The sequence below is a fragment of the Monodelphis domestica genome, chromosome 1 (assembly GCF_027887165.1).
Source record: "Monodelphis domestica isolate mMonDom1 chromosome 1, mMonDom1.pri, whole genome shotgun sequence".
NCBI lineage: Eukaryota > Metazoa > Chordata > Mammalia > Didelphimorphia > Didelphidae > Monodelphis > Monodelphis domestica.
The window spans coordinates 83,181,117-83,206,777 of NC_077227.1; the positions used below are offsets into that span (position 1 = coordinate 83,181,117).

Here is a 25,661-nt window from a genome sequence, read left to right on the forward strand (position 1 = left end):
TTTTCTTTCAGTGTTGGAATTCTCATGTCAAGAGAATTGTTCTTTTTGGTGTTAAATTCAGAACCAAAAAATTTTAAATCAGCAATTATTGGTAAAACTCATTATAGTATAGACAAATCTGTAGGACAGCTTTCTTAAGTGCATAAAATGGTTTCTTTGATGGACAGAGTAAATGGTATTTCATAGTTTTTTGGTACATAAGCAGAGGGTATATTCATTTTTTTTTAAAGTTGGATTTATTTAAATAGACAATGAAGCTGATTAGCTAACTTTGCAACATACAAACAAAAATGACTAACCTGGCTGGCAGTATCATGAAGTTTCTCCTCAGTGATTTCCAAAACTGATGTGACATATTCTTCTTCAACAAGTTGTAATTTGGTTTCTTGTAAATTTTTTTGAGTGTCTTCAAGTGCTTTCTCCTTACAATGCAGGTCAGATTTACATTGTTCAAGTTCATTTTTTTTATCCACAAACAATTCTGTGACCTAAAAGTACCAACCAGACCATCAAGTAGCATAGTTTTTGGACAGTTCATTAGCAAGGATATATATTATATTAATATGTGCATATAATATTAATATATACTTAAATCACCTACACATTAAGTCAACAAACATTGGTAACCACATAGATTCCCTATCATTTAAAAATAACTTATTTGCAGTTAAATATTAGAAATGCTATTTTTGTTTAAAGGACCATGATTTAGTTAGTATAATAAACTCCCATGTGAGGAAATTTCTTCTACAAATATACTTTATTTGCTAAGGATGTTGAAAGGTTAATAACTAACTTGCCCAAGGATACATCACCAATAATTTTAAGTTGAATGTAGGTTACCTGACTGAGGCCAGCTTTCCATCCACTATACCATGCTTCATATACTAAATTTTTAATAGTTTTAAAATAACAATTCCTAGATAAATAATTAGATATAAATACTTCTAAATAAATAAATAGTAGTTTTTTTAATAGTTTAAAAGTGTGAGTGGCTAATATAAAAAATAACTGGTTAGCCAGCCATATTAGTTCCCAGTCTCAGGTCCTTCCCTACTCCTATCCATCCTCCAGAAAAATGCCAAAGTAAATGCAGAACTGACCATTTCACTCCCCTAGTCAATCAAATACAGTAGCCCCCTATTACCTCTAGGATACAATCTGAACTCCACTGGATTTCACAGATTGTTACCACCCTGGTCCCAAGTCAAATCTTCCCAGGCTTGGTGAACATACTCCCCCACTCTCCAATACTCAGCAATCTATTCTACTCTCTGTTCCACGTTATGACTGCAATAGTCTGTGCCTTTGTGCTTACTGTCCTCCATACTTGAAACTGTCTCAAAGAATGCCTCTTTCCAAGGCAGTATCTTCTACATGAGATTTTTCCTGATCAGTCTGACTTCTAGTAAATTCCTTCCAAACAACCTTATGTATCTAACTACTTTGCATATGCTTTAACTTATTTAAACACTTACCTTACATCTTAGAATCATTACTGTGTATTGATTCCAAGGCAGAAGAATGGTACGGCCTAAGCAATGGGGATTAAGTGACTTGTCCAGAGTCACATGGCCAGAAGTGTCTGAGGCCATATTTGAATCCAGGACTGGGAAGGCCTGGCTCCCAATCCACTAAGCCACCTAGATACTCCAATGTTTGAATTTATTTACTTTGTATTTTTGCTGTTATCTTTTTACTTATTTGTTGACTCCACCATTAGCATGTAAACACCTTACAAGTCGATTGTTTAATCTTTTTGTACCTGTAACCCCAATGCTTAGTTCAAGTACATAATAAATATTTGTTGATTAATTAATAACATAGTATTAGTGATTTCATAATTCTTCTCACAAATAATTCTCACAAATTATATAAGTTCCTAGTCTTCAAAATCAATTCTATATGCTACCTTGAAATAAGAAAGGTCTTCCCTCCTTGCTCACTTCCCTCCCAAATAAGGCAGATCAATAAAATAATTATTAAATTACTAGTAGAATACATTCTCTTCTAAAGAAACTTCATTAAACAATACTATTAGTGAAAAATAACAAGCAGTAATTACATATTTTAGGTGATACCTAAAATGACTAAAAAACTGAATAAAGATTTGACTTTTATAGATATAAGTATTTGGAAAATTATTCCACCTAAACAATAAACATAATGGCTTAAAATTACTATGGAGTAAGAGAAAGAACACCCACAAGTCTAATTCTCATTGGGCTGGCAAAGACGATACTAGATCTTGGTGCCAATTCCTCTTTCTGTCTCACTAATATGATCATAAACAAAGGTTTAGTCTCTGTTCTTCTCTATATATATTTGTCTAGAAAACTGCACCTTTCTTGGCTTCAATGATCACTTCTATTAAGAATGTTTTTATTCCTACCTTTTCCCCTCTAGTTCTAACTCCAAATCTTTCAAGACATATCCACTTGGATGTCCTGATGTTACTGTAAGTTAAAACTGCATAAACTCCTCTTTAGACTAGAACTCTTCTTGGCTGCATTTTTTCTAAGACAATGATACCATAGTTTTTCCACCATTAAAATGTCTAAATTATTCATTGACATCTCTCTCCACATCCATTTCAGCCTTTCATTATAACGTCTTTGAAATCCTGCATACAGTTCAATTTACTGTATGGATTTCCATGAGGTTTGATCCCAGATTTTTAGCTCTGCTGTAAGGGGTATTGACCTTTATTGGTTATTGGTATTGGTATTACCAATAGTTGTCACTGATGTGGACAGGTTCTTGAGTTTGATCGTTGAGAAAAATGGCTTGCTCAAGTTGTTGAAGAAAACTCCTGGTCAGGCCAATTCTATAAAACCTATTTATTATAACTATTAAAATTTGTGTAAAAGGAAAAGGAAAATAAGTACTGATAAAAAATATTCTCTATAACTAATGAATTCTAATCTATATTCCCCCCAAACCTTTTTTACAAGAGAAGCCTTCTTGATCACCAAATGGCAGTCCTCCTTAAACTATACTATCTAACTAAAATATAAATTCTAACTTGCTAAACCTATTTCCAAAAAATTAGGAACTTAACATTTATAAGGATCTGCCAACTTCCTTTCTCTTCAGTCAAAGATCAAATTCTGCCTGTAAGAGTAATAAACTGTTCTCCCAGCCATTGCCCTCTATAGCCACCAGAAGAGTTCTGAAGAACTGCTCAGTAACTCTCCGCTCCCTGACCAGACACCTTTCCAACTCGTTCAAAATCAAGATGTTTCAAATCTTCCACAACTTCTTCAAGGCTGACCAGAGGAAAGCTAGGGACAATCAACCTCCAAGTCTGTCCCAGAAGTGGAGATGGTTTCTCAATTAGCGCTTCCAAAGCACACTGCAAAATTTTCTTCCTCTGACCTTGTCAGAGTTCCATGGCAAAACTTAAAGCAACTGTAGGAAGTCTCAAATCACTTTTATAAACCCTACATCTGACTACAATTTACTCTAAATTAATCTAATTACACTTATATTACAATTATCATTACAGCTCAATATACCAACAAATACACAAGGCTAGATTTTTCCTAAAAAAAAAAAAAAACCTTAAAAGTCATATGAATATCTTTGAAGACTATCAAATATTTCAAGGGAAAAAATGTTGATTTTAATTTTTTGAAAAAAAAAATTGAAATATATTATCCAAGTGAAAAAAAGATTAGCATAATCTTCAAAGATCATTTTACAAATGCTTCCCAAATACAGAATGTGATGAAGAGGCATCTCTGGGAACAATATGAAGGATATTGAAACATCACAGAGTAGAAAACTAGTAGAATATACAAGACTGACCCAAAATCTGTGTTGAAAAACAGGACATAATAACAACACTCCAATATGGCATTTTACATTTTTTTTTATTTAAATGCCTCTGTATTTGATTTAAAGTTTTTTACTTAACTTTTATTTTCCTTTCAATTTATTTCCTAAACAAACACTTTTTTTTGCAAACAGTTATCACTTATATTTAGAACCTTTTTCCCAGGAAAATGTATTTTTTCACATATTTATACTTACCCTATTAAGCTCTTCTTCTAAAATATTAATTTTTTCAATGTATTCTGCAATCTGCTCCTCTTGAAAAATTAATTTGCCATTCATAGCCCTAAATAAAGTTTAAAATAAATATAATTTAAAATAGTGTTTTGGGGAACTATGAAAAATATAGGTAAAATCTACTCTATTAGCATAATATTATTAACATTGTAAAAGGCTATAGAATCAAGGCATAATCTATATGATATACATGTTTAGAGGATAATGTATCAAAAATTTTTTTTAACTGAGCCAGTAATTGATTATTAGATCCTCCTACATCATAGTACTGATGGATACGATGGCAATATTAGAATCTAAATGGTCATAAAGATATTATTACCAGCACTAATAGCTAAATTGCTATACCTTTATGAAATAAATGTTCTTTACTATGAAGTTAATTTCTGTTAAATGAATCATTTCCCCACTGAACTGTATTATAAAATTCAACATGCCACCCTCTACAGAAAAAGTTTAATTTCTAGACATAATGAGTCATAGGTATTACAGCAAACTATTATTCAAATACACAACAAATCCTCAAAATAAATAAAAATACCACAATAAAATTTAAAATGTTATGCCAGGTAGTGAATAATCCCCTGGGGATAAGATCTATATAAAAGATAAACCAAAAGATATTGCTTGTATTGTTTGGCACTTTAAACTTAGTTTAGTTTTGACATTTTGTATTCCAAATTTATAATCTTTAGTATAAAGGTTTCTTTTAAAGGGAAATTTTTTACCTTAGTATTTCTGATTTATTCAAAAGACCTACCTACTAGTAACCAAACAAAAGTAGAGCTAGAAAGGAATCTTTAAAGATCATCTGATATAATCCTTTATTTTGCAGATAAGGAAGCGAATTCAGTTGGTAAGTTCTCTATAGCATTTGTGAGTTGTACTAAGAACCAGGCAGAGCAAAAGGAGCAGAAACAGGAGAATGTTGTACCCAGAGATGGATACACTATTGAAAGTAATGGACTTTTCTACAAGCAGCAATGATCCAGGACAGTTCTGAGGGACTTATAAGAAAGAATGTTATCCACATTCAGAGAAAGAACTGTGGGAGTAGAAACACAGAAGAAAAACATTTGCTTGATCACATGGGTCAATGGGGATATGATTGGGGATGTAGACTCTAAGCGATCACCCTAATGCAAATATTAATAATATGGAAATAGGTCTTGATCAAGGACACATGTAAAACCCAGTGGAATTGTGCAATTGCTACAGGGGTAGGGGAGGAGGGGAGGAAAAGCACATGAATCTTGTAACCATGGAAAAATATCCTAAATTTAAATATATAAATTTTTTAGAAAAGGAACCATCTATCAGAATTCTTTCCAAAACTTCCAATTTTTGCTATGTGTAGAAATCTATACTAATGGGCTTAAACAATACAACTTTAATTTTAAACACTGGAAATACAAAACACTTATCCCTTGTGAGAAAGAAAAAGAAAGACTTTGCAAAAGAGAGTAAATGCAAGAGTTTGCAAAGAGAGATTTTGCTCCATGCCATAGAACTGTATAGACTCTATTCTAGAGTCTGGGGAAGAGATAAGAATGAGCAAAGTGAGACAATTGGGGGCTGTTGATTCCTGTCCTTTGGGGAGATTGGAGAGGTAACTTCCTGTGCCTTGGTCTGTCTGAGCCCAGTGGGGGCTTTGCCTACCTGTTCCCTGGGGAGCTGAAGGTTCTTGCTATCCTGTGATCCTAGTATCCGGTGTGAGATACTATCAAACCTGTCTCCACATTTATCATCTACCTGTGTTCCTCTGTCCTGAGTGTTTCCTGACGTCTGAGAAGAGAACTGCCACCAACTCAATAAAGTATGTCTGTGGGAAAGGCCAGAAGCCATTTGGCTTAGGCCTGTGAATCTTAAAATTTACTGAGTCTATACCTTAGAAGATTTGGTTAAGTTATTCCTCATTTTTTACAATGGAGGTACTTGGTCAGGAATGTATCGAGAACCTTTAAAATTACTCCACCCTACTCAGACAGTGCCTTAGGGGAAGATAAAGTTGCAAACTCCTGATTGAACAATGAAAAGTCCCCAACTTATACTTATAGTGAACCTACTCATACTTAAGCTAGGTGGTCTATTTTTAGATCTAATACAAAAGGGTGCTAAGTACCTATAAAGGCTAAATTAGTCACTAAAAGGTCAAGCAACTTAGAAAAGGCAAGCTTAACAAGAGGTGTGAAATACTCAGAGATTTTTTTCTAACCAGAGAAGGTGAGAACCAAAGAAGATGAGAACTAAGAATGGGCAGTACTGGGAAAAAGCATCTACTATGATTGGTAGAAGGGAAAATTTAGGAGAGGTGACATAAGAGAAAAATCTCTTTAAAAGGAAGCAAAGGAACAAGTTCAGGGCAATTGAATTCAGTTAAAATTTGAATTCAGTTTGGAGGCTAATTTCATTTTGGAGTGGAAGAACCCAGCTTGAAGACGATCTTGTGGTGAATGATAAAGACTGACTTGCTCTCCCTTAGGCTCAGGCCTAGGCCCTTTCCTACTGCTTGGCTACTCTCTTTCTCTCTCCGTCCCTTAATTCCTTCATTTGTATTAATTAAAATCTCCATAAAACCCAGCTGACTTGGGTATATTTGGGAATTTTCCCATGGCGACCACTTAATTTTAGATTTTAAATAAAGACATTAAAAATTATCTGTATAGTTTGGCCGAAACCTTTACAGTTCTGGCAATTCACAGTCTTGGCAAACCATACTTTCACGGTTACAAGGCCTAAGAGGGTGAACTCACCATGAGTTCAAAGCTATCCTATTGACAAACTATAAACTTGTCCAACATTAATTTGGAGGACCAGTTAAGTCAAATAGCTATTTAGTGTGGGTTTTATAGATAGAATGTAGAGAAAGGCAGCTGGAAAACTTAGAAGAAGGCTTCTCAGGAGGCCTGTAGAAAGGTGGGAGGAGTATCCAGAATTTAAAGAATAGAGATTCCTTTGTTCCTGGTAATCCTCTTTCATTTGAATGATAATAAATCTTATCTTTAATGTTTTTAACAACTAGTTCAACTAGTAGAATAGTGTTCTGGGACTATATGATACCTACCCTCCCTCAGTGGCATATCAAATTTGATACATCACTTATACAAACCTTTTCATCAATATTACCCATCTATTTCACCCTAGAGGAAAAATTGTCTACTAAGGGCCCACATTCATTTAAAATACACTTTTTATGGAACATTTTCAAAATAAAATTGGTTGAATTTACTTGTAAATAATTCTTCAATTCTGACTTTGGGATAAGAAATAGTATTTTAGAGGTCTTGATCACAGACTTAAAATTCTTTCAAACAGAAGATGGATTTTCATTATTTCAGGAATCCCTTCTAACTAACCGTACTGAAACTCATTCATGCTCACCAATCTTGGGCAACATCATTTCCAACCTTCACATAAATTTTCCATAGAGGGTACATGCAATATGCTACAGGCCTCTCATTTCTCCTGTCACTGTAGGGGGATACTCTAGCTGCCAACTTCATTCAAAAACAAACAGGATATAAAGATCACAGGAGGTAAAGTGTATAATCTGTTACAAAAACTGTTGAGAAAATTATAAGTTTGGACATCAAATTAAAAAGTTTTTGTACAAACAAAACCAATGTAACTAAAATCAGAAGGGAAGCAACAAATTGGGAAACAATCTTCAGAAAAACCTCTGACAAAGGTTTAATTACTCAAATTTACAAAGAGCTAAATCAATTGTACAAAAAATCAAGCCACTCTCCAATTGATAAATGGGCAAGGGACATGAACAGGCAGTTCTCAGCCAAAGAAATCAAAGCTATTAATAAGCACATGAAAAAGCGTTCTACATCTCTTATAATCAGAGAGATGCAAATCAAAACAACTCTGAGGTATCACCTCACACCTAGCAGATTGGCTAACATGACAGCTATGGAAAGTAATGAATGCTGGAGGGGATGTGGCAAAGTAGGGACATTAATTCATTGCTGGTGGAGTTGTGAATTGATCCAACCATTCTGGAGGGCAATTTGGAACTATGCTCAAAGGGCGATAAAAGATTGTCTGCCCTTTGATCCAGCCATAGCACTGCTGGGTTTGTACCCCAAAGAGATAATAAGGAAAAAGACTTGTACAAGAATATTCATAGCTTTGTGGTGGCCAGAAATTGGAAAATGAGGGGATGCCCTTCAATTGGGGAATGGCTGAAAAAACTGTGATATATGTTGGTGATGGAATACTATTGTGCTCAAAGGAATAATAAAGTGGAGGAATTCCATGGAGACTGGAACAACCTCCAGGAAGTGATGCAGAGTGAAAGGAGAGAACCAGGAAAACATTGTACACAGAGACTGGATACACTGTGGTACAATCGAAGGTAATGGACTTCTCCATTAGTGTCAATGCATTGTCCCTGAACAATCTGTGGGGATCTAAAAAACACTATCCACAAGCAGAGGATAAACTGTGGGAGTAAAAACACCGATGAAAAGCAACTGCTTGACTACAGGGGTGAGGGGATATGACTGAGAAGAGACTCTAAATGAACACTCTAATGCAAATACCAACAAAATGGAAATGGGTTCGAATCAAGAACACATGTGATACCCAGTGGAATCGCGCGGCTATGGGAGAGGTGGTGGGAGGGGAGGGAAGAAAAGAAAATGATCTTTGTTTCCAATGAATAATGTTTGGAAATGGCCAAATAAAATAATGTTTAAAAAAAAGGAAAATTAGAAGTTTGGGAGAAATTGGACATATTTCAACATCTCACAACATATACAAAGATAAGGTCAAAATGGGTATATAATGTAAACATAAAAGATATAAGCAAATCAGTGTAGGGCATTGTATAAATGGAGATTTTGAACCTTTGACTTCATTCCTCAAAAGTCCTTAGTATTTCCCAAAATTCCCTATAATATAATCTCTCCTGAGTCTCCATGTTGGTAAGATCACATTATTGGTATTTAAGTGGATGTATGCTCCTTGGGCTGAACATCAGGCAATTCTTTTGTTTTAGTTATTAATAAAACTTTATAAAACATAATATTTAGTTACTGATTATTAATTTTAAAACTCATTGTATGGAAGGAAATTATTTGTCAGATCAATGGATAGTGGAAGAGTTCTTTACCAAACAAGAGACAGAGAAGATCATAGTAGGTAAATGGTTAATTTGCATTACAAAAACTGTTAGGAAAATTAGCTATCAACCTCCTGTCTCCTGCCCTCACCATATGTTCAGTCCATCTTCTCTTGTATAATTTCTTCCCCCCCCCTTAAAATATATCTTATACACATGCATGCACATTCACACAAACATATATGCATGCACACCAATGTATGTGTATACACATTTGTATGTGTATGTATTTTTATATTTTATTTTCCCCTAATTACATGTAAAGACAATTTTTCAACATTCATTAAATTTTTTTTAAATTCCCAATCTCTTCCTTCCTACTCTTTCCCTCCCACTCTTCCCTCTTCTAAGATAGTAAGCAATCTAATAATAGATTTTACATGTGCAATCATGTAAAACATCTTTCTATATTAGTCATTTTGTAGAAGAGATTTCAATTAAAAAAGGAAATAAAAGAACAAAGTGAAGCAGAGTATGTTTTTGTCTACATTCAGACTCCATAAGTTCTTTCTCTGAAGGCAGATGGCATTTTTTATCATGAAAATCTAGGTGTGTCTTGGGTCACCGCATTATTGAGATGTAAGAGTTAAAATGGTTGATGATATAAATTATAGTAGATATAAGAGTGGATGAGTAAATTGTGACCGCAGAAAATATGTTTTCACTACAGTGTCTTGTTTTAAAATCAAATATAAGGTGGTTGCCAGGGAAATATTCCCAATTATTCAAATATACCCAAGTCAGCTGGGTTTTATAGAGATTTTAATGAATACAAATGAGGAATTAAAGAGGAGAGAAAGAATAAGAAAGGAATAAGTATGAAGGGCCTTAAGCCAACATGGCCTAGACCTGAGTCTTAAGAGAGAGATCAGTCAGTCTTTAATCACTCACCACAAGATCTGTCCAAGCAAGAATATAGACACCAGTTCAGCCAGCCATCCTTCTCCAGAGAGGGATTCTTCTGACTGTCCCAAGAGCCTGTTTCCAGAGCTCTCTCCCAACAGCCTCCTTAGAGACTGGTCTTTTTTTAGGAGCCTGTCATCTCCTTATATAGGGAATTTTCTCCTATGTCACCTCCCCTAAGTTCTTCCATCTACCAATCACAGTAGACGTTTTTCAAAGGACAGACCATTCTTAGTCCATACCTAAGAAGGTGTAAATTTTTGAGTAATTCACACCAGGAAAGCTCTGAGTAAGTTTCTCAGCTCTTTGTTCCTTGTAAATTCACAAGTTGCTTGACCTTTATAGGTACTTATCTTAAGAACTTTTTGCCTTATTATAAGTATGGGTTTAAGTACTTTTCATTGTTCAGAAAAGAGTTTACAACTTTATCTTCCCCTAGGGCAGACTTAAGTAGGTGAAGTAGAGTTCTCACATTCCTGATCTAAGTAGAGTTCACTGCCCAAATGGGGAATGGTCTTAATCCAATCTTATGAAGTAGGGTCTGGGAATTTTTAAGATTCACAGAGAACAACTAGGTCATTCATAGTTGTTCATCAAGAAATATTAGTTACCGTGTAGAATATTTCTTCAACTTCTGCTCACTTCACTTTGTATCAATTCACGTAAGTTTTCCAAAGTTTTTCTGAAATCATCCTGCCCACCATTTCTTATTAACACAATAGTATTCCATTACAATAATATATCACAATTTGTTCAGTCATTGTCCACCTGATGGACAACTCCTCCATTTCCAATTCTTGGTAACCGTAAAAAGAACTACTTTAAATAATTTGTACAAATAGGTCCTTCTCTCTCCCCACTACCCCTTCTTCATCCCTTCCTTTGGAATACAGACCTAATAACAGTATTGTTGAAAAAAAAAAAAAGGGTATGCACAGTTTTAGAGAACATTTGGGCATAGCTCCAAATTGCTCTACAGAATGGTTGTATCAGATCCCAATTCCACCAACAATGCATTAGTATTCCAATTTTCCCACATCCCCTCCAACATTTATCATTTTCCTTTTCTGTCATATTAGCAATCAGGTATAAGGTAGTATCTTTTTTTAAAATTTGGTCAATTTCAAACATTATTCCTTGATTACAAAAATCATATTCTATTCCTCCCTCTCTCTCCCTTCCCATAGCCGATGCACAATTCCACTGGGTATTACATGTGTCCTTGATCAGAACCTATTTCCATGCTGTTGATGTTTGTACTAGGATGTTCATTTAGGGTCTATATCCCCAATCATATCCCTCTCAACCCATGTAATCAAGCAGTTGTTTTTCTTCAGTGTTTTTTCTCTGTGAAGTAGTATCTTAAAGTAGTTTCAATTTGCATTTCTCTAATCAAGAGAGATTTAGAGCATTTTTTCATATGACTATAGATGGCTTTGATTTCTTCATATGAAAAATGCCTGTTCATATCCTTTGACCATTTTATTAATAGGAGAATGACATGTTTTTATACATTTGTCTTAGTTCTCTACATATTTGAGAAATGAAACCTTTATCAGATACTTGCTATAAAATTCCCACCCCCCCCAGCTTTCTGCTTTCCTTCTAATCCTAGTTACAATGGTTTTGTTTGTATAAAACTTTTAAATTTAATATAATCAACATTATCCATGTTATATCAGATAATGCTATCTCGTTTGGTCATAAATCCTTCCCTTATCCATATATTTGACAAGTAAACTATTCCATAGTCCCCTAATTTGCTTATGGTATCACCCTTTATGTCTAAATCATGTGTCCATGTTGACCATATCTTTGTCTATGGTGTGATATGTTAAGTCTATCCCTAGTCTCTGCCATACAGACTTTCTTGATGACATTTGTTACTCCTGTTACTTAAGTTTCTCATTGGTTATATGTTGCAGCCTGCTCACACCCACTAGATCAGCGGTTCTCAACCTCTCAATTTGTAGCAATGAGAATACATAATACATATCAGGTATTTACATTCCAAATCATAACTGTAGCAAAATTACAATTTTGAAGTATATATATAATTTTTTGGTTTGGGGTCACTGCAACATGAGGAACTGTATTGCGGGGTCATGGCATTAGAAAGGTTGAGAACCACTGCACTAGATACTTCTCCATTGCTTTCTATGTGATATTCATTTTTATTCTATAATTATATATATATCATATATATATATAATATATTTCATTTCAGTACCACATAGCAATACTATTAGAAAGTTAGTACTAAGTACTAAGAAGATTAGCTTTTCCTGTATACCAAAGAGATAAAAGATTAAAGATTTATGTACAAATATATTTATTATCAGTTCTTTATTTGGTGACAAAGAACTAGAAACTAAAGGGGGTGTCCAGCAATTGTGAAATGGATAAATTATGGTTTGTTATGAATATAATGGAATATTATAGTTCTATAAGAAATAATGCAAGAAAGTTTCAAAGAAAGTAGAGAAGACTTGTATAAAGTGATGCAAAGTGATGTGAACACAGCAAGATTTATATAATAAGTTCTGTTTAACAGAATTATAACATATCTAACAATAACATGCATAAGTTGCATAAGGATTGAAATGCAATCCTGCAATAGACCATTATTTTTAACTTCTTAACATTTGACAACCTAAGCATCTAATTCACATCTCAGGACATTAGTCGTTCTCATGAAAGGCTGATAACTGGCTTGAGGAATAGGAATGTCCTTTATGATGACTTGAAATACTTTCATATCTATTATTCAATGAAAAGAAAATTTTCTCTTTTGGAAATAGCACAGAAAGAGTGCTACTTATTATTTACTGTTTTAAATTATTTTGTTTTTTAGTCACATATAATTTCCAGAGATAGTTCAATTCATCTGATTTAACATCACTCCTTCAGCCTTCTACAGAAAATAGTAAGCTAACCCCTGAATGAAGACCTCTAGTAATGGGGAACTCATTTAAAATCATCCCATTTCATTTCTGGACAACTCTATTAGTAAGTTTCCCCCCCCATTTATCAAATAGAAATCAGCTTTTTTTCTGGAAATATCCACCACTTGCTACTATTTATATAACCTGCATGCAAAACAAGTCCAATAATTCCTTTACTACATTAAAAAAAAAAAACTTCATTTAAGCTGGCTTGTAGCTACAAATACAAGTAAATTATTTAACTACTTTATATTTATAGTATTATACATTTAGAATTTGCATAATGTATAATATAGCATTACAAACTTTATAATTATAACACTAGTGTCAAGCTAAATTAAAGCTAAGGACTCACTGGTAGTTTTCATTGGAAATGTATACTCCATTTTTCTCTCGGGCTGCAGCTAGATCTCGTTTCAACCGCTCTATCTCTTCTGTATACTCCTGTAATAAAAATGTTTTTGGGGGCATCAATGTATCATCTATTTTAATTTTATACTCAACTTTTCAAAATGTCTAGAATTAGTTACTATGAAGATCATGTAAAAAAACCCAACATTATTTACAATTCTGTTGTTTATTGTTATACTAGTCAATCAAGAAAGCATACTATCTCAAAAAAGTAGAATTCAAAGGAAAAAACACAGACCATCAATAGCTTTCAAAATGACCTCTTATTAGAACCCAAGCAAATAAAAAGCATAAATGCGTCTCATCTTCTTAAAATATTTATCATGCTCATCTGTATACTACATAATTATGAAGTCAAACTCCTTCATTATTATATTACCTAAAATCTTTTTAGTTATAAATCTACAAGCTATTTTACCTTCAGATATTGTATTATTTATTGATAAGTTAAATATTAATATATTGATTCATTTTACATTCTAAGTGAAAGCAAATGTGTAGCTATTATCAAAATCTTAAAAACCTATACACATGAGACATCTAGGGCAATAATAGATCCAGAGTTGGACCTCTAAATGGCAAGATAGAAAGCAAGAGACCTTGGCTTAGAAAACCTTATTATGGTAGCTTTAGTATTTTAAAAAGTCCCCCAAAACCAAAATTTTAGGCTATAAATGTTCAATTTTAGAACTGTTATATAAAGATCCTAATTAATTTACAAATATCAGTCTAAATGATTCAGATGAGATATCAATAAATCCTAGATGAGTTAAGAAATTAATCTCTATTAATTTATTCCAGTAAGATAAGGAATCCATGTATTCTAAGTAAAAACATACAATTGGAACGGGAGTCTTATGAGCTATGGAGAAAGATGCTCATAAAAGATACTGGATCCGTTTAACCCTACTTCCTATACATATTAGAAGTAAAGGAAGGTTAGGGAGTCATAAGACTAGAAGGTGCTTTCTCCTAAGCCTAGATGTTATCTTTGGGTGAAATTTCTATTAGAAGATGCAAAGAAAAAAAGATGCTTATCTTAGCTAGAGTAATAGACATATAACCATATGCCTTGATCAGACAAGAACCTTACTTTTACTTCAATCAGATTCAGTCTAAAATAAGAGATAACCTAGGAAAAGGTCCTTAACTTGGATTAGGCTCTAAAAGACCCTCAGGAAAACACACTATTAAATGTCCTGAGAATACATTGTAAACATCCTTTCCACAACAAATTCTCTTTGTATATAACAGAAAGAAAAACTAAACTTACTGTCCAGCAATTATAATGATCAAGCTTAGCATGAGAGAAGAACTGAGAAAAAGAATCTCCCTCTCTTCATGGCAAAGATGGAGAACTATGGACATGGACAATGATATGTATTGTCTGACATGTTTGGATGTGGATGTGTTTTTGTTTCCTCCCCTCTCCCACCTTCCTTTTTAAATCTCCATTACAAGGGATGTATCACTTGTTGAAAGGGGAGAGGGAAGAATATAACTAAAGATGAATTTAATGTAAAAACAATCAATAGAAATGAGATAAATTTTCAAAGGACTGCTATAGAAAGGATTCTTTAACTATGAGTTGGGGATTAGATGTACCTGTGAAGGTCTCTTCCAAATTTATAATTCTATGATTCTAAATAAGAGCAAAGCACAAATGAGAACAAATAAGTAGGTAAATATAAAAATATTTCACTAACTCAAAAGTGCTATATGTGTATAAAGTAATATTATAACACAGAATGATTGTTGAAACAACTTGTCAAAGCTACAAAGCAGTCACAGTATAAGCTAAAGGAAATAAGTTGATATCCTAAGTTACATATTGTAATGGCACTCAATAAAAGTGGATTTTTATGTTTGTTTTATATACTTTATATTAAGCCTAGCAAATCAGTTATTAAGGCATTTTAAGAAATGATGCTGAAGTTCTTCTTGTGATAGCACTGAACTCTTAGGGGGTGCCTACCAACTGTGGAATAGTCATGATATGTAAATGTAATGGAATACTACTGTACCATAAGATATAATGAAAGGAACAGTTTCAGAGAAATCTGGAAGACTTGCATGAATAAAGGAAGTGACTAGAACAAGAAATACAATTTATACAATAACAATAGTGTAAAGACAAACAACTTTTAAAGGCTTAGGAATGTGAAAATAAACCATGATATCCAGAGGACTTGATACCCATCCCATGACATGGAGAAGATGGATTGAGGGAGTGAAAAGAGAGATATATTCTGGATATGACAAATATAGAAATTTGTTTTGCCATTTTGTTATAAGGATTTTAATTTTCATTTTTTTCTTTATTCAGTGGAATTGGGGAGATAAGGGAAAAATACATTTTTGTTCATTAAAAAAAAAAACTTTTAAAAAGAAGCAACGAGGGAGCAGCAAGGTGACTCAGTGGATTGAGAGTCAGACCTACAGATGAGAGGTCCTAGGTTCAAATCTGACCCCAGACACTTCCTAGCTATGTGAACCTGGGCAAGTCACTTAACCCCCATTGCCTAGCCCTTACCACTCTTCTGCCTTGGAACCAATACAAAGTATTAATTCCAAAATGGAAGGTAAGGGTTTAAAAAAATAAAACAAAACAAAACAAAATAAGAAACAATGACATGTAGAAATGATGATTATTCAGAATCTTATATAGATCAGAGCTAGATAAAATACATTATCATATGATAGTCAAAGAATTTAAGAAACAATTATGCATTTATTCTCTTCTGAGAAGTGTCAATTAGAGATCACCCATTTAGCTGAGAAACTGCAATTACCTTAATAAGAGCTCTTTTGGTCAGCTTCTGGTTAACTTCAGGTTTATTCATTATATTCTTTGCTCTATGAGCATATTCCAAAGTACTCAATGTTTCCTATTTTGTAAAGAACAAACAAATCACTGTATAGTTCTAATAATTACATAACATATGCCATAGCATATGCTCACATATAGGCAGACTTTTAATATAAACCCAGATACCAGAGCCACTATTCCAAAGCAGAAAGACAACAATTGAAACACAGAATCCTATACTGTAGCATTTTAATATTTGTTCACTCTCCCCTTTACTTTCAATTCTCATGGACCTGGATATTTTACTTTAACCCACATGGATAAAATCTTTAACTGAATAGTCTTTCAGATGCTATTTGGTGATGCCCATAAATCTTTTGGTCAGTAGCATAAAAAGACTCAAATAATATAGGGAAGTCCCTGGAAAAAAATCATATTATTGCCAATGAGAGTAAATTCCTTAGTTTATTTTGGTATCTAACAGAACATGCAGAGTGGACTTATTCTTTGTTTTCCAAAAGAGATGACTTGGAAATATAGACATTGTTTCCTTCAGCAAAAAGCCAAGGGTGACAACAAAGGAGTAAGTAAACCATTCCTTTCCTTTTTAGTCTCTTTTTTCTGATCACCAGTTGTTCTCCTTTCAGGTTCAGCAACACTCATATCCATATGCTAATGTACTACATATCCTTAAAAATAAAAAACAACTCCCACACTCCATTTAACTTATTGTTAATGATGACCAGAACATTCTCCTACACATTAGGTAGAAAGAAAAGAGATTGGTAGTTGGAAACTAAGAAAGGTATGTTGTAAAGAGCAGTAAGTAGCTTAAAGTCTCAAGACTTGCTGTGTTCTGGTCCCTCCTCTGCCTCTACCCATCCTTGATGGAGTGATTAATATATCTCTAAACTTCAGTCTCCTCCTAGGTAACAAAGATATTGGATCAGATCAATTTGATCAATAATTAAGCACCACCAGGTGCCAAGTGCTAGAGATAAAAATATAAAAAAAGAAACAATTCCTATTCTCAAAGAGATTACATTCCATAAGATCATTTATAAAATCTTTACATTTTCCCATTTGAATATATATTTGTAAATATATACCATTCAAGTGGGATTAAGCTGCTACCTTAGGTGTAGGTACCCCCCAATTTGCCCATAGGTACATAAAAATGAATAACTAGTTATTTGGGAGCGATCCTTTTTCATAATCTGGAAAAAAATTTATATATACAATATTTTCAAGTCTTTCAGAAAGTGATTTTTTGTTACCTCCAGATTGACTGATGCAGGGGAAACTGTGGCAATTATAGATGTTTTTGTACGCCCCCCAAGAGAATCTTGTAGAATTCTAGTTAGTTTGGATTCTCGATAAGGAATATGTGGTGCTCTTTCAACAAGGGAAGTAATAACCCTTCCTAGAGTTAAAAGAGATTGATTAATATTTCCAGCTTCCCGAGCTCTTCTGTCAACTGCCCCAGAACGACCAATATTTTCACTTCCTGCAAGATCAACCTGAAAAAAGATAAAAATCCATAATGAATTCAATTAGATAGTCTCTGAGATTTGAACTTAAGCTTTCAGAATTGATACTAAAATTGTTAGTTGGATGTTTTAATACTAAATAGTTAATAGCTTGTTACAAATATGATGCAAAAAACAAGATGATTGCTCAAAAATGTAGAATGTTAAGGGGTACAAGATATACAACATTGCAAATAGGTTCAAAAGATGATATACAGTAGGGCCCCTTTCAGTTATCCACCATTCTACAGAAACACTGTCTCCATCTGCTTTCTGCTGGAAATCGGCAACTTAATATGACCTCAAAGCATAGAGGGGCAACAGACAATCTCTTCTGCTTTCACTTTTTATACCCTCACCTCCTTCTTGAAGGGTTTTTTGGGATGGGAACAGAGTCAAGGAATGGGGAAAGAAAGTGCACACACAGTCAACAAATGTTCACTTCATAGGTCTTGGATCTGTATCCCCTACATATATGGGGCCTTACTATACTTACCAAATTCAACTTTCCAATTTTAACAAGTTCCTCTCCATCAACTGTCGTTTCTTTCATATGTATTGTAACAGAAAATACAGAGTGGGACCGGCTAGAAAATAAACATTATGACATTATTAATTTAAATGCTTACAAGATGGGAAGACAATTATGATTTAAATTATGAAGAAATAAACCTAGACTGAATGAACTATGTTAATCTGGACGCTGGGTCAAAGAAACAGGAAAATATTATTCAGCAACAATTTTCTAGCCTTTTTCATTGCTGAAACATATATTTTATTTTTTTTAAACCCTTATCTTCTGTTTTAGAGTCAATACTGTGTATTGGTTCTAAGGCAGAAGAGTGATAAGGTCTAGGCAATTCTTGCCCAGGGTCACACAGCTGAAAAGTGTCTGAGGCCAGATTTCTGTGCCTGGCTCTCAATCTCCTGAGCCACCCAGCTGCCCCCTGAAACAGATTTTTAATCTTGATCTCCAGTCCTGCCAACTTGTCTATAAGTATGATCAGAAGTCTTCAACCAGAATTTCAATAGACACGGATAACTATTTAAATTTAACAGAATTATATCTAAAAGGTAAGAAGAGTGAGAAATCAAAAGGAATGAGGAGAACAAGTGGTTAATTATAGGAACTGAGTGAACCCCACTGATGCCATATTGTGATTCAATTCTAGAGCTAGCTCAGTTCCCTTTCTAGTCAACTTTAAGCCTAATTCAAATGTCTTGTGAGAAAAGTTTATTCAAGAGTGGGAATTAGGAGAAAACTTTATTGTATTTTTTGAACCTAGTTTATGTAGCTGGGAAACAACCACCAGTATCTGTTATTTAACTAACGATCTCAGTATTGTTGACCAGAAACATGATCAGATGCTAAGACTGCTATCAGGAGCTTTTTCAGACTTTTATATCTCATGTCCCCACATTGATCAATCAGTTATTGTTAGTGGAGTGGGGCATCTCTTTTTACTGAATTCAGGGAATTATATCTCTTCACTCTCCCCATCCCAACTTGGAAAGTCTTTAATCTTTCATCCAATTAGAAATCAGATTACCTAATGTTGAATTGTTTCCTTTTAGCTAATCAACCTTATTTGATTGTTTTTAATGTATAAAAGTCTACCTCCCTCTGTATTTGAGCTAGACCTTAAATTGAGGAAGGGGCCTGGTACCCATTTAAGTAATTGATATGGTCAAAGATCAAACTTTGTTTCCTCAGTCATTTCATCTTTTGCTTATTACATATGATTAGTCCTGAAACAATTAAGTACCTCAAACACTACTCCAATTCTACTCCATCTCCCTTTGCTACAAATTACAATTCAGTCACTTAATCTATCTAGGGATGGCATTGGACCTAAGCATCTTCTTATTTTTTACCACCTTAACACTTTAGTCAATCCCCTATCCCAAGAACAGCAGAGCTTTCACTTTGGCTTCCTAAAAATCCCCACTGTTCTCCTCTCTCAGAGACCTTTTAGAAACTGCCTTGACTTCTAATGGAAGCTTTCTTATTGACACTATCTAATGGCTTTACTCAATTCTCTCTTCAGTCTCTGACACTGAATCACTTTCTTCTCCAGGATACTTTCTCCTCTAAATTTTCATGACAATGTTCTCTCCTGGTTCTCCTCCTACCCATCTGTCTACTCCTGATTCTTTCCCTGGATCTTCATTCAGATCATAACCACTACCCAAGGATGGTCCATAGGGATCTATCCTGGCCTTTCTATATTCATTTCCCTCTATAATAGTTCACTTGATCTCCTAGCTCACAGGGGTTCAATAATCATCTCTATGCAAATGATTCTCAGCTCTATTAATCAAGGCCTAAGCTCTCTCCTTAGCACCAGTCTCATATGACCAACTGTCCTAGTAGGACATTTTGAAGTAGAAAGCTAATTTCATAGTAAACATGGTCAAAACAGAATTTTCTTTCCTAAACCCCCACTTCTTCCTAGCTTCCTTATTACTGTGAGGAGCACTGCCAACTATTCAGTTCTGAAATCTAGCCATCATCTTCATTCCTTTCTCAAGAAATTCACACCACACTGCAACCTGTTGCCGAATCTTTTCATTTCAACCTTTATATCTCTGATATAAGCACATCCCATTCTCTCCTCTCACACTGCCACTACCCTAGTGCAGGTCTTATCACTTCACACCTAAATTATTGCTTCATGGTTGGTCTTTCTTCCTTAAACTTCTTTTCATTCCAGTTCATCAGCTGTTAAAGTGACTTTCCTAAATTGAAAGTCTGATATCATTAAACTCAATTCCCCCACTTAATCAACTCTAATGGTTTCTTATTTATCTCAAGGATCAAATATAAAATCCTCAGGGGACAGCTAGGTGGTTCAGTGGATTGAGTCAGGTGCAGAGACGGAGGTCCTAGGTGGAAATCAGGCCTCAAACACTTTCTTACTGTGTGACCCTGGGCAAGTCACTTGACCCCCATTGCCTAGCCCTTACCACTCTTCTGCTTTAGAACCAATACACAGATGGAAGGTAAGGGTTTAAAAAATAAAATAAAATCCTCTGTAATCTGGCCACTTGTAACCTATTTAGCTGTCTCCTATTATACTCCCCTCTGTTCTTTAAGATTCAGTGACACTAGTATTCTTGGAGTATCCAATGGCACACAACATTTCCCCACTCTATTGTTTTTTTACTGGCCAGACCCCAAGTCTGGAATACTTTCCTTCTTCATCTCCATCTCCTGGCTTCAATGGCTTCTTCCAAGATTCAGCTCAAAACCTACCTGTTACCCAAAACTTCTCTTGGCAATTTCCCTCCTCCCAACTAGTCCTATATATATATATCACACACACACACACACACACACACACACACACACACATGTATGGTTTTTTGTATGTTGTCTCTTTCATTAGAGTGAGTCTTTGAGGCAGGGGCTTTATTTTGGCCATTCTTTGGGTCCCTAAAATTCAGTGCTGGGCTGAGTACATCATAAGTGCTTAAGAGTGTTTCTCCTCTAATTATTTTATGTTCCTAATCTTCCAAGAGAATTCTTACCTAGAATATGCATTCATTAACGTTGCTGCCGTTGTCCTTTTTGCTGCTCCCCTCTCCAAAATCTGATAGACTTCATCCTTGTTGTGAACTGTAACTTCTTCCAGACCCTTGATGATTACTCCTCTCTGATCAAATATGAAAAGCAAAGATCAAAAAAGTAAACATAAAAATTTAATCAAATGTTCATAGGAAGATTCAGATAAATCTCAATCTGGAAACAAAGTTACCTTGTTACGAGGATCATCAAACATTTGTAGTCTCTCAGAAGCATCGGTAGTTGGATTAAGTAGATCAAAGAGTTCTTCATTATAAATTTCTAGCAATGACACTTTGACTGAGAATTCTGTTCCATTTTCAGTAAGTTTCTCAAATATCTGATGTAGTGTGCGTGGAATTATGCCAGCTAAAGGATCCTAAAATTATAATATTGGGTGAATTAGTCTAATGGTTGATGCTGAAATAAAAAGTAATAATTGACATTCATATTGTGTTTTCAGGTTTGCAAAGCACTTAAAATTCTCACACATTTCTCCCAACAACTCTAAAATAAACACAAGAACGTTTATGGCCATTTTACTGGTGAGGAAATTGAGACCCAGACTTTGACCATGATCACATAACTAGTATTAAAGGCCAGATTTAGTCCCAGATCTTTCTGGCCCAAAGTTCAATGTTTTTTCTTGCATACTAAGCTACTTCCCAGGTAAAGGATATCAGAATGTCATTTAACTGACTCATTTACAGAAAAACTATTTAAGATTAGTACTATCTGGAGGCAGCTGGGTGGCTCAGTGAATTGAGAGCCAGGCCTAGAGAGGGAGGTCCTAAATTCAAATCTGGACTCAGATACTGCTGAGCTGTGGGACCCTGGGCAAGTCACTTAACCCCCATTGCCTAGCCCTTATTGTTTTTCTTCCTTGGAACCAATACACAGTATTGATTCTAAGATGGAAGGCAAGGGTTTAAAAAAAAAAGATTAGTACTATCCTTTTCTCCAAGTAAGGTTAATATTGGGTCACTAAACAAGTTATAGATGAATTCATCAGGTCAACACAAAAAGCATTATGTGTCTATAATGTACAACATACTACCTTGAATACTTGGGATACAAAGTCAATACCCAACAGTTTCTGCCACCCTTAAACCTTTTAAATGAAAAAACAAACCAATCTCCAGCTTTCTCTCTTTAACTGAAGGAATACTTTGCTGATACTTATTCTCCTTAAAACTAGAAAAAGCTAAGAAGCTATGACTAATTTTAAAAGGTAAATTACTAGGAAATGGAGAATGGCATTAATTTAAGATAAACTATTAATCTGAAATATCTCCCAAAATAAATGATAATTTTAAAAGTTATTAAGGTTTTTTTAAACTTCAAAAGCAGTACATTTATATATAATACCATCCTTATATTCTGACTTTGGCCTAATTATATTTGAGACCATTGGTGAAAAAATAAGTCAACATCCAGGATTTTTAGTAGAGAATACTTGAGGAAGAACTCCCTCTATTCATGTCAACTGAAATCTTCTTTGAAACATTATCTTAGATAGTTTACTAGATGCACTGAAATATGATTGGGGGGGAAGTGGCGATGACTGGGGGGGGGGGGGGTCAGAAAGCCAGCATATATAAGGACCTAAACTCAGGTCTTCTTAGGCTCTTAAAGCTAGCTCTCCATCTATTACAGAAAACCAACTCATTTTTTGAGAGGTATTTTCATTTAGTAGTTGTTTATTCATTGCTGTTGTTCATTCTTCATTTTGGAAGAAGGTAAATAGTACCAAAGGGTGTAAACCTCAAAATTTCTTAGACTTATAAATGTTGGAAATTTCACCATTGGGAAATTTCATACTTGAAAAATTTCCTATTGATAGTGGGTCTTGTCACAAGGGTTAATGTCTTGACTTTCTAGTCAACTGGATGTAAGTAAAGCAGGGTTACATAAAGCTGTCAGCCTCACTCTCTCTTCCAGAGTCACCAAATGACTAGAGATGTTCTGGGATGCATGGATGACCTTGGCCTCTTTTGCGTCTGACTAAGCTCTAAGCACTCTAGTGGGACTGTTTCAGCTGCCTTCATGGCTCTTGGAACAAATTGTTCTGGTCAACCCATTCTGCCAGGGAAAGTCTTCACATGCTTGAAGTAGACAGCTCCTTAACTCAGTAATGAGTTTTGGAGCCTGTTGGTTACTCTCAACCTCAAGAGGATTTTACTGGGTATGGTACAGCTTCTTAGAGCCATGAGTGAGAGTTGGGTGAGAGGAACAATAACTTGGGAGCTATTATAAATTATTATAACTGGAGTTATCATCAAGACAACTCAGCATGTCATTCTATATTTCAATCTATTCCATTTATACTCATTTACCAATTACAATCCCAAATCTGAGTAATTGGTTTGATTTATGTGGATATTAATCTGACCAAAGTCCTATACAGCTAAGTTTTTTGTTTCCTAGTGGTCCCAAGAGATGTTTTCTTTCAAAATATTGGGATAAAATGCTAGTTTTAGCAATGAGAGAAAAAAAAAGAAATTGAAGGAATTAAAGTAGGCAAAAGAGGAAACTAAATTATCACTCTTTACGAATAATATGAGAATCCTAGAAAATTAAGTAAAAAACTAGTTGAAATAATAACTTTAGCAAAGTTGCAGAAAACAAAATAAACCCATATGCATCATCAGTATTTCTAGATATTTCTAACATAGCCCAACAGCAAGAGTTAGGGGAAAAAAAACTGCATTTAAAATCATTCTAGATAATATAAAATACTTTGGAATCTATTTGCCAAGACAAATGCAGGAATTTTATGAAATTAATTACAAAACATTTTTCACACAAAGTTAGAGCTAAACAATTGGAAAAACATGAATTGCTCATGGGAAGGCCAAGCTAATATAATAAAAATGACAATCTTGCCTAAATTAATTTACTTATTTATTCAGTACCATACCTATCAAACTATCAAAAAAGTATATTATAGAACTAGAAAAATAATAAGAAAATTCATCTAGAAGAATAAAAGATTAAGAATTGGCATTCTTGAAAAAAAAAGTGAAGCATGATAGCCTAGCAGTACCAGATCTTAAACTGTACTACAAAGCAATACATCAAAACAATCTGATACTGGTTAAGAAACAGAAGAGTGGATCAATGAAATAAATAAATTAGTGGTAAATTACTTCGTCAATCTAGTGTTTGATAAACCCAAAGATGCAAGCTTTTTGGATAAGAATTCACTATTTTACAAAAGCTGCTGGGAAAATTAGAAAACAATATGGCAAAAATTAGGTTTAGATCACTATCTCACACCTTTGACCATGATAAGGTCAAAATGAGGATATGATTTCAACATAAAGAGGGATCTTATGAGTAAGTATGGGGAACATAGACTAGTTTATCTGTCAGATCTATGGAGAAGGGAAGAATTTGACCAAATAAGAGATAGAAAACATTTCAAGATATGAAATGAATAATATACAAACAAAATCAATGCAACCAAGATTAGAAGGTAAGTGATAAACTAGGAAAAAAATTTTTATAACAAATTTATCTGATAAAGATATCATTTCTCAAATATGTAAAGAACTTAAGTCAAATTTATAAGAATCCAAGTCATTCCCCAATTGATGTATGGTCAAAGGATATGAAAAGGCAGTTTTCAGATGAAGAAATCAAAGCTACCAATAATCATATGAAAAAATGTTCTAAATCACACTCCTTTTATTAGAAAAATGCAAATTAAAGTAACCCTGAGATAAGTAAAATTGAGATTTGAACTCTGGACTTCAATCCCCACAAGCCCTTGCTCCACTTCCCCAAAATGCTTTGTAATCTCACGGGAATTCTGAGGTGGGCCAAGATCGAGGAAGGATATAAGCTGGTAGCAAAGGTTTTTGGGTCTCTCTTTTGGACTTCCGTTTTGGGGCAGACGTGGCTCTTTTCATAATGTAGGTGAGGTTGTATCTAGGCCTCTCTGTGGCCTGGACACGTGTTTTCTTATCCTGTATTTTCTTTAATCCTTAATCTCTAATAAACCTCTAAAAAATATAATACTCCTTGCAGAGAGAAACTAATTTCTACCTGCCTCAGTCTCCCCTAATTTTTAATCTTTACAGATATCACCTCATACCTATCAGATTGGCCGATATAACAGTAAAGGAAAAATAAACATTGGATGGGATGTAGCAAAATTGGGACACTAATGCACTGCTGGTAGTTGTGAACTGTTCCAACTATTCTGGAAAGCAATTTGTATAGCCAAAGGGCTATAAAACAATGGATACCTTTTATCCAGTAATGCCACTATAAGTCTGTATTCCAAAGA

The 25,661-nt window shown here is 34.3% G+C and overlaps 1 protein-coding gene across 1 annotated transcript in view; it reads right to left on the bottom strand.

Moving 5' to 3' along the window:
- Nucleotides 1–25,661, bottom strand: part of KIF11 (kinesin family member 11) — a 58,373-nt gene that overhangs the window by 23,851 nt on the left and 8,861 nt on the right. Inside the window, exons 6-13 of the mRNA XM_001375353.3 lie at nt 21,561–21,746; nt 21,334–21,458; nt 18,299–18,389; nt 17,551–17,793; nt 16,257–16,352; nt 13,409–13,497; nt 4,036–4,123; nt 300–488 (exon numbers count right to left, since the gene is read on the bottom strand). Of these exons, the coding sequence (XP_001375390.1) occupies nt 300–488; nt 4,036–4,123; nt 13,409–13,497; nt 16,257–16,352; nt 17,551–17,793; nt 18,299–18,389; nt 21,334–21,458; nt 21,561–21,746 (1,107 nt within the window). The remainder of the gene's footprint in view (nt 1–299; nt 489–4,035; nt 4,124–13,408; nt 13,498–16,256; nt 16,353–17,550; nt 17,794–18,298; nt 18,390–21,333; nt 21,459–21,560; nt 21,747–25,661) is intronic.